Source organism: Sinocyclocheilus anshuiensis, unplaced genomic scaffold, assembly GCF_001515605.1.
Source record: "Sinocyclocheilus anshuiensis isolate Anshui unplaced genomic scaffold, SAMN03320099.WGS_v1.1 scaffold145, whole genome shotgun sequence".
NCBI classification, from domain to species: Eukaryota; Metazoa; Chordata; class Actinopteri; order Cypriniformes; family Cyprinidae; genus Sinocyclocheilus; species Sinocyclocheilus anshuiensis.
In genome coordinates, this window is record NW_015537973.1 from 2,374,211 (window position 1) to 2,384,725 (window position 10,515).

The 10,515-nt window shown below is 35.2% G+C and overlaps 1 protein-coding gene across 1 annotated transcript; it reads left to right on the plus strand.

Annotated features, from left to right (window-relative positions):
* Window positions 1-4,890: 4,890 nt before the first annotated feature.
* On the plus strand, window positions 4,891-7,631 carry LOC107671427 (GTPase IMAP family member 7-like). The gene is made up of 4 exons (XM_016464350.1): window positions 4,891-4,914; window positions 5,450-5,506; window positions 6,509-6,557; window positions 6,741-7,631. Exons 1-4 carry the CDS (start codon window positions 4,891-4,893, stop codon window positions 7,586-7,588), a joined length of 978 nt encoding a protein of 325 aa, XP_016319836.1. The 3' UTR covers window positions 7,589-7,631.
* Window positions 7,632-10,515: the final 2,884 nt, after the last annotated feature.

Here is a 10,515-nt window from a genome sequence, read left to right on the forward strand (position 1 = left end):
AGAAATCAGTGATTAAGTTGTATTTACAACACTGTTCCAGAACAGTTCAACCCAAATATTTGTGTGTGTGCAACGCTTTTTACGGAGGACTGTTTCCTGAACCTAAAATGCTGGCTGTTCTGACTCACAGCCTGTAAGTATGTTTTCATATTTAACCCTTAAATGCATACCTCGGGTCTTTAGCGACCCGGGACATGCACTTGTTGTTTGTTGTTTCTCCGATCACAAATGCAGGCATGGCTTTATGTTTATGTTGAGGTATTCGGCCAATCACAATGCACAGGATAGCTGGCCAATCAGAGCACACCTCACTTTTCAGAACGATGAGCTTTGTAAAAATCAACGCGTTTCTAAAAGGGGGGCATAGAGGAGCAACAATAATGTACAGTATGTGGAAAATAATATGTTTTTTGAAACTTAAACTGCATAAACACATTTCATTACACCAAATACACAAAATAATGTTCTTTTTTTAGCAACGTCATATGACCCCTTTAATAAGTCATGGGTGTGCTTTGGGCATAACGTGCAATAAACCAATCAGAGTCTCATCTCCCATTCCCTTTAAAAGGGTTGTGGCTAGAAGGGATACAGCTCCGACCGGAAATGAACAATGAAATTAATTTTCTACCGATTAGATTGTGGTTTATTAACGTCTACACCTACACCTACCCCAACCCTAAACCTAAACCTACCTCTTACAATAATGAAAAAAATAGTAATTATTGTTGTACAGTGTGAAAAAAATTACGCTGTATTGATGTGCGCATGCCCAGTAGCACCATACGTATCCCTTCTAGCCTTAACCCTTTTAAAGCCAGTTGCGCTCGCGCCATGGCGGAATTTGCAAGTGGAAAAACAGAACGCTTCTGAAATAGATCTGCTCGTGCGTGAGCAAATAGGTAGGCTAATTCTGATACATGCAATGACTATCCATTATGACGTGTAGGCATTTTTATATTTATGTACACAATAATAATCTTTTACATTTTAATCCTTTAATTTTTATATTAAAAAATGTTTGTGTGCTGCGAGTCCCTGTGTGTGTAATAAGCAAAATGTACGTTGTGGACCTGCCTATAGACGCATATTACTAATGCAGTCTTTAAATAACAATGAATAAATAAATTAAAATATTGCGCCATTGACTTTAGAACAGGTTTCAGTTGATCAATGGCGCAGTGGTTTTCAGCTGCCTCAAAATAGCAACGCGCCAGCAATGTGCCTGAACACACCTCGTTTTCAGACCAGCACGCCCATGGGCGCACAAATGGGTGCAAATGCCTTTGCTATTTAACCCCTTAAAAGGATATTTCACCCAAAAATGAAAATTTGATGTTTATCTGCTTACCACCAGGGCATCCAAGATGTAGGTAACTTTGTTTCTTCAGTAGAACACAAACGAAGATTTTTAACTCAAACTGTTGCAGTCTGTCAGTCATATAATGGCAGTCAATGGGCTTCAAGGCTTTGAGAGTCAAAAAAAAACACACACAGACAAAACCAAATTAAACCCTGCGGCTCGTGATGATACATTGAGGTCTTAAGACACGAAACGATCGGTCTGTGCAAGAAACTGAACAGTATTTATATCATTTTTTTACCTCTGATCCACCGCAATGTCCAATTGTCTTGAGCACATTCACAACATCCGCGCGTGACGTGTGTATGCATAATAGATGCATGAGCGGAAGCAATCTGTCGCGCGTATACATCACTCATTGGATGTTGTGAACGCGCTCAGGACAGTTCGACATTGCGGTGGATCAGAGGTAAAAAAATGATATAAATACTGCCATCTAGTGGCTGTATTTGTACTTTCAGGTAATGCAAGCATAGACGTACTGTTTTTAACCTTCTTAGCTATTACAGTGTCAGTTTATGTCCAATCTCCATAAAATTTTGCATGATTGTTTAGAATAATATAATGCACGAGTTTACATAGATTTGTGATGTTTTGAGTTTTCATTTTAAGATTTATAGACATTTGGGTACACTAGATCAAGACCGTATTACGAAATGGTCCTGTTATAACTGTCCAAATGCAAATTTTCAAATTTTTTTGATTATTCTTGATCTAGAAAGTCCAGAGAAATGTACTGCACTGATTGTATCGATTTTGAGTTTAAAACCTACGACTAGTTCACAAAAGAAGTTTTTTAAAATAATCTCAAATATTTAATGAATAGTTTGATTGACAGCATTGGTCCTAGAGGCAAAGTTATTCAGAATGAGGAGATCTATCATATGATATGAAGATCTAGTGTTTGTGTGAATATATGAACTTGTTTTTTTTTGCAATTTGAGGTTTACTATCATTTACTATAGAAATGTGTGTGTTTTGAGGCCTTTTTAACTGTTATAGCGCCACCTATGGCCCGATCTCTATGAAACTTTGCATGCTTGTTAAGAGTCATCTGTCACATGTTTTCCCCAAGTTTCATAACATTTTGAGTTTTCGTTTAGGTTTTATAGGCTTTTGGGTATATGTGGCCAAGCTCCTTTTCTAAATGACCCCATTATAGCTAACCAAAGGACAAAATTCTAAATGTTTTTTATAATTATTGATCTAGAGTGCCCAGAAAATTGTTTTGTAGTGGTTTGATCGAGATTGAGCAAAAAACCTAGGACTAGTTCGCAAAAATAGGTTTTTAACATAATTGAGAATATTTAATATTTAATGAACGATTTGATTGACAGCATTACTCCCAGAGGCAAAGTTGTTCAGTTTAGGTAATATGTGCACATATACTCTGATTATCTTCACTGAATGTATAATAAAATGAAATATGACAAGCACAACTCTGCTTTTTTTGTTAAATGTCAGTTTTAATGAACAATAATAGCCATTATAAAAGTATAACTATAAAGTATAAGAGACTTATGTAATAGGAAATAAGACAAAAGCAAACAATTCAGTCAAATGTATGCAACAAAGTCAGCGCTGTATTACGATTAATAAATAAATAATTTATGAAACATAACTTTGTGCTCAGCCAAAACGATATGACCTGGAAGAAATAGATTAATGGGACCAAAGATTGCTTGTTAGATTTACCCCAAATTAATTATACCTCATGTTTAACCACTACTGAGACATCAGAGCACTGAGCGCCCGCTGATCACGTGAAGCTCACGTCTCCGAAAACGGCAAAGCACATTTTCAAATAGGCGCTATCTTTATTAATAAACTGCAGATTTGAGTTTTAAACAACTGCATTCTTGCCTGAAATACTCTTAGAACTGCATTTCTTGACACAATAACAGTAATATTTTGAAAATTATGCGGGTTTTCTCCTCCGCCATTAATGCTTGCTGGTTGGTGCGAAATGCATTCTGGGATACCTGGCTGCCTCAAGTTCGCACAAGTCACCTCTGGATGCATCCTTGATAAAAGGGGCGGAGCAAGAACACATCCGGGGATTTGAACTGTACTTGGCTAGATGTGAACTTTGAACTGGAACAGTACTTGGGTGACGACTGATGACGTTTCACAAGTCCACAAGAACACAAGTACAGACAAGAATGCATATTGAGAAACGGCCATACAAAATGTGCAGGGCTGGGGGTACTCCAGGACAGGTTTGAGAACCACTGGCATAATCAAAGCTTTATTGGCATGTCGGGCATTTACAGTAGGCTATTATTTACAAAACTCTTCAGGGCTGCGTTTCCCAAAAGCATCATAAGCCAGTTGATGACAATGGTTCTACAATCAATTTTGGACAGCCCGTTCTGCTCACTTTGAGCTTCAAAAAGCCCCCAGACTTTGGAATGATTTGCCCATCTCTATTAGACTGGCATCATATTTGTCTGTTTTTAAATCTAATTTAAAAACTTTTCTATTTGATAAAGCATTTAATACTTGAAGCATTTTCTATTGTATATTACTGTTTTATATTATGTTGAAGCATTTTTCTTTTATGGTACTCTTTTACAATTTTAGTTGTTTCTGTCTTATTGATTTGTTCTTGTTGTTTGTGGTTTTAGTTATTGTAAAGCACATTGGTCAACGGTGGTTGTTTTTAATCGTGCTATATAAATAAATTGTCATTGTCATTGTCATAAAATGCTCTACTACATAAAAACCTTGGCACAACACAGGTTTTCCACATCTAGTGCTGAGTTTTGATAAATTGTTACAGTACTGCCTAGAGCGTCAACAGAGTCTGGGTTTGTGCAGCATGAATATGATTCCTTTAAATATGTGTTTTAACATACACATAACATACACGTTAAAAATCAACCTTTGTTATTTTGCCAGTGACACTTTCCATCACAAAATTATAAGTCTATTTTAAACAAATCTAATGCACACATGAAACTGTAAAGGGTTGGTGCAAAGGGTTAAATGACAGCAGTAGAGTTATGTAATCCCTAACAAACATACTTTTTTCCAGTTGGTTTTGTTCTAAGTAAAACTGAAAGTAGATTTCACAAAGGGGTGTTGCTGGAATGTGCAAATTCTTTTCAATATACCACCAATGGCTTATGCAAATACCAGACCTCTTTTAAACTCTTTCTCTTTTATCTGGGATCTAAACAGCCCTATCACTTGTAGTGTGGATTGTTCTTCTTCCTAGATTTGGTGGGAAATTTCATGTTTCCATCATTCGTCCCTGCATGTTTACATCATTTGCTAACTGTAGTTTATAGACTATTTGAGATTTGAGAACTGGCATTTGTGCAAAAACTTTATTTAAAAAAGAAAATAGTAAAAACTATTAAAATCATCCACGTTATATCAGTCAGTCAAACTAATGCAGTGGGAGTTTAAATAGCTTAATAAAATTATTTTTAAACAACGAAAATGATTTAAATAAATCAAGTTTATGCTGTGATGCCAGTGTTTTCTTTTAATGTATTTGTCAGAAATTCTCAGTTCAGGTTATGAAATTTGTGAAGAAGCACCAAGTACTTGATAAATAAATTTGACAAAACAATCAAAGAAACATAACATAACAATAATAAAAAACAGCAACAGATGCATGTAAATGTAATTTCAGGAGAGCAAATATTCCACTTAGAGCACCATATATGATTTAACGAAAGAAAAATGAGACATGCAAATTGTTCTTTCCATGTAGAATTTGCACTTACAGTAGCCTCAAATAACATTCCTTAAGAAAAAAAAAAAAAAGCACATACAGGGCATGTGTGACCTTGCTCACACAGCAGTAGCGCAGTACATTATCCGCTAAAGGATTCATTTACTTATACATTATTATGTAAATAATTTGTAATTCAAGGGAACATAAATAACTTTGAATAAATCAAAGCTATAACAGATTCATGATGAATTCTGCTGTTTTGTAATGCACATGACTGAATGCTTAGAGGCATCAGGTGACAGAAAAACAAGAGAAAAGTTATTGAGCATGCAAGTGTCATTTGAGGCTCCTCCCCTTCATAGATACCAGGTATATAGGACAGTGGGGAGAAATGAAAGTTAAAACTAAAACAAAGCTATACAGAGAAATTCAGACCAGCAGATCTGCAATGGAAGGTAGGATTCAACTATTAACATGAATTTTAGCATTGCAAATATCATTAATGTTAAATAAATAGCAAATGCATCATATTAACATCTGGTTAACAAAAAAAAAAAAATCTCAAACCACAGCAAAACACAGCCAGTTTAAAGAACCCCTTAAAGCATCCAAGTCCTGGCTTTCCTGGTCTTTTTTCTGTGGTGTTGTTGCAGCTGGTTTACGGGTAATTATCACTATCACTATGAAAATATCATTGCTTGTTGTTTTGACTCTTGCTCTGTGCCTTCAGAATAGCTTTTATATTAGTTTAACAAAAGTAACATTGTTGCTACGCCTTAAACTATAAATCACTGACAGCATCTGCATATGAAAAACCCGTAGGCACTGATGGAATATTCTAAATATGCTGCTTGGAAAGAACATTATCCTTTATCAGACAGCAAAAGCTTGTACATGCATTCTTCCTGCAATGCAGTATTTTTTAGGTGTGTACAGTGAATATGTGAGGGCCTTGTGTACAATCCTCCTCAAACTTGCACGCTTAAACTTGCTCAGACACTTTGATTAATTGTGACTTGATTATTTACACAATCACAAAATAATTAACAGGATGCCTAACAACTAAGTATGGAAATAAACATTTTAATTTTAGAATTTAACGCAACGTATTTGCTTAAACAAATGAGTGAAATGATTTTAAATTCACCACTATGGTCAATTAATTGTGAAATTAATTCAAACTAAATATTATGATCCATTTGAAAAGAGCTCAACATTGCGATATATTGTGACGTGATAAAACCATGAAAGTGGACTGCATAACCGGAACCGTTTTTTTAAGAAGGTTTATATATTTATCATTTTAAACAGCAAAATAAATGAATAATTTCTTGTTTAAAGACATTTCAGTACTTAAAATTATGATAATTGTTTTGTTTTTTAAAATCACACCTATAAGGCATCAATAATTTTATTATTGTACATTATACATTATATATTCATATACTTGTTTGCAGATCAGGAAAAATGAGACCAACACTTCATTCAATGCTGAATCAGAGACAGGTCAAATTATGTCAGTTAAATTGGTCTTAAATTGGTGTTTTTTTCCAACTGTAGATGTGTTTGTGCTTTGCATGGATAAACAAAACTAATAGAATTGTTATTTTAATAATTGAATTATTAAAATTATTGAATAATTGAAATTATTTATTATAATTATCTGTTTCATAAATCATTACATGATAGATGAGATCCGGATTGTCCTGATCGGAAAGACAGGGGTTGGAAAAAGTGCAACAGGAAACACCATCCTGGGAAAGGAAGTCTTTGAATCCAATATTTCAGCTTCATCTATTACCCAAGACTGTAAAAAGAAATCTAACATTATTAATGGGAGAAAAATCTCAATTATTGACACACCTGGTCTTTTTGACACAAGAAAATATAAAGAAAGTAAACAAAAGGTAATGGAAGAAATTAAGATGTGTATATCTTATTCTGCTCCAGGTCCTCATGCCTTTCTAGTTGTTATTAAATTGGAAAGATTCACAGAAGAAAATGAAAAAACAATAGAATTTATTGAAAGATTATTTGGTAAAGATGCAATACCTTATACCATGGCACTGTTCACTCATGGAAATCAACTTAAAGGGAAGAATATTGAAACATTTGTGAGCGAAAATTCAGAACTACAGAATTTTGTCAGAAAATGTGGGGAGCGCTGCTTTGTGATTGACAATGACAAACAGGATCCAGCACAGGTTATGCAGCTGCTAGACAAAATTGATGAAATGGTTAGTATTAATGGTGGACAGTACTACACTAATGAAATGCTTCAGGAAGCAGAGAGAGCAATTGAGGAGGAGAAACAACGGATCATGAAGGAGACTGAAGAACAGCGAAAGAAGGAGATGGAGGCTCTAGAGCGTACGATTCAAAATCTTGTGCATGAAGAACAAGAGAAAAAGAAAAGGCAATTAGCTAAGAGTCAGGAGGAGCGGGCAAGAATTGAAGCTGAGAACAACAATTATTTTATTCGCTTTAATCCGTTGAAATTGCTTTTTGATCTTGTCAATTTTTTGTTTCCAAACTAAACAGGTTGTTTCATTTTATTATTTCCATGTATGCTTTACAGTAGCAGATGTTTTGAAACAATTTTGTTTACAGATGATATTTTTACACCAGTATTACCTATTATGAAAGGTGCCCAAAATGATCATACGGGGGGACGAAAACTTAGATTATTCAAAACATTTACAGATGTGTCTCTGATTTTCAACAACAAATATGTTTCTCCAATTTTTTTCTCCGTTTTTAAGACTAATAAAGTTTTAGACCACTGGTATAATAGAGTATGTACAAACTTTGCTGTGAATGACCATCTACAATGGGCATCCTTTCTTTCACTCTGTATGTTTATCTTTCTTTTTAATCCAAATAAATTAAGAGTATATCCTGTGGGAATAATCCTTTGGTTTTCCAGACTGATCTTTACTAGTTACAGTCATTCTGGACCGTTTTGTTAAACTTGAAAATGTATCAGCCTTATTATTATTATGCTCAGTACATGCCACATTTATACATATTAAAACATTACACCTTACTGTCAATCTTGTTCTCATCTGATAATTTTGCTGACAGGAGAGTATCAAAAGAGAATGAATGGGATCATACGCAGTCCGGATTGGAACTTGTGTTCCCTAAACACAACAGCTCTTCTATATGAAATAAGCTCTATACACTAGATTATGGCACAGTGCTTGAGTTTTCTGATTCAGTAGCTAAACCCATAAACATTTAAAGAAAAAATAACATGCAATCTTTTTTTGTTTTGAATGACAGTTTTATAAATAACAAGCCACTGACATTTATTAAAGCTCTTAGTCATAGCTCATAAACATAGTCGTAAGTGCTTTGCTTTCAAAGAGAAAATAGTAAATTCACGTCTGTACAGTAGAACGCAGGAGAAGAAACACTCTTCAGCAATAAAAAAACGAAGCACGAAGCTTAGTTTATCTAAAGTCATTTTTGCTTATTAGTATGGTTGAACTGGATCATCAAAGGTCAGCAGCAAAGACATCAGTTAATAAAATGGGATTAGATACATTTGTGTTATTTAACATATTTAATTATTGCGAAAAAATTAATCTGATTACGTAATTCGCGTTACTTGTAATGAGTTACCCCCAACACTGCTCATGAGACTTAGTTGTGATTCCCATGTATTTCTCATTTTAGTCTCAACAGTGTCTCAGATGGTTCTCCTAACATTCCTTAGGCGAAATAAAAGTAGACACAACTGAGACATGAGAAAGCTCTGAGAGAAAGGAGTCCAAAATGACAATAAAGAATGTGAAGCCGACGTCACGCCGCGTTGAGTTCTGGGAAACTGCTTTGTTTAGCCGCCATACTGAGAGTAGCCTATCGCGCTGCCTCTCCGCCTTTGAGTTCAGGGCAGTATTTTGATTTTTGTTGTGATTGTGGAAAATGTCACCATTGTATGTCATTCATGCTGCATCGAGAATTGCAAAAGTAACTTTGATCATCGTTCTGAGAGAAAACTGGACAATGCAGTGTATTTTTCGCCTTTTCTACGTCTAAAAACCCCAAGGGAAGCAGGTCGCGGAGATGACAAGACGCCTGATAGTAATTCTATTAATAATTTCACCGAATAAACCCACAGCCATGGCCGGACGTACTATTGGGCTTGAACGGGCTGCAGCCCAGGGGCCCCGCCTTGTAGGGGGCCCCGCGTTAACCCATTTACATTTGTTCAGTTATGTGCCGGTCAGAAATTATTAGCCGCATTTCAACTGCGCACACGGGCCAGCCAGGGCTAACAACTTCCAGCTTCCAACTACAACATTCGAAGCCATAATCAAACAGCATAAACTGGAATTTATGATTTTTTTTTTCACATAAAAAAAGGACACACGTATTAAATGCGCTGCGCCGAATCGCCGATTAATTTGTGATCACATGGCTACTTTAAACGGTTCCATTAAGCCTTTAGCCCAAAAGAGTGCACATTTACAAAGATAATGATAAATTCTCACATGTTCACGCCTCACTTCTTTACAGAGGATGATTCTATATTATATTAATGTTCCACTAAATTAATCTGAAGAGTTTTGAGCGCTCTCTCCCGTCCAAAGACTATAGAATACCCTAATATCTTACAGGGACTTTGTGCCGTCTCACTACCTCCACACAAAGTGGAGCAGAAATTTAATCAAATCGATTAAAAAAACTAAAAATAGCCATTTACAGGGTTCGTACGGTCATGAAAAACCAAGAAAGCTGTGGAAAAGTCGTGGAAATGTATTTGACAAATCTCTATATAATAGAATATATGTTTAATCGGGCTCGTTTAATCACGTCCTGAATCTCGGTGCGGGATTGCGCATTTTGGTTTTACTCATTTTCGCAGGTTTCGCACGTTTGGAAAATTCCCGCAAACATTTATTTAATATAGCCTACAATGTAGGTTAGATGAGTTAAAAAAATTCACAAAGAATATCAGATAAAGTCAATCATTTGAAAACAGCGTGAGTGGTTCAGCTGTACCGCGTTATCATTTGCACGTCTTTTTAAACCATTCTGTACTTGCGCACTCCAAACTACTTTTCTGGGCGCTCACGGTCACATCCAAAGCGCGCGCACATGAAGCCGCATCACAAACACTTCGAGAAAAAGTGAATGGTTTCATTGTTTCTGACTCAAGTAACCTTGCATTTTAATAAATAATGTTACATAAAGACAATTAAACGGTCAGTATAAATTAACAAGTTACTAGCAATAGCACAAGGATACAAATGAAACAAACTGTGTTTTAACTTTTTCAGGTAGACTAGCCTAAAACTAACAGTAGCTGCTAATATTCAGGAACAAAATACTATGATGTATAAAGTCATAGATATAGATTATATTTATATATTAATCCATATTAAATATGAAAAAGTTATTTAGTCAAGAGCAGATTTGAGCAGAGTGATTTTTTTGTTTTGTTTTTGTTCTTTAA

Excerpts from the sequence above, each read along its gene's own strand:
- LOC107671427 (XM_016464350.1), top strand. The coding sequence starts at position 4,891 with ATGAAATTTGTGAAGAAGCACCAA. Across the intron at positions 4,915-5,449 it reads AATTTGTGAAGAAGCACCAA|TTAAAACTAAAACAAAGCTA; the intron begins GTACTTGATAAA and ends GAGAAATGAAAG. Across the intron at positions 5,507-6,508 it reads CAGCAGATCTGCAATGGAAG|ATCAGGAAAAATGAGACCAA; the intron begins GTAGGATTCAAC and ends ACTTGTTTGCAG.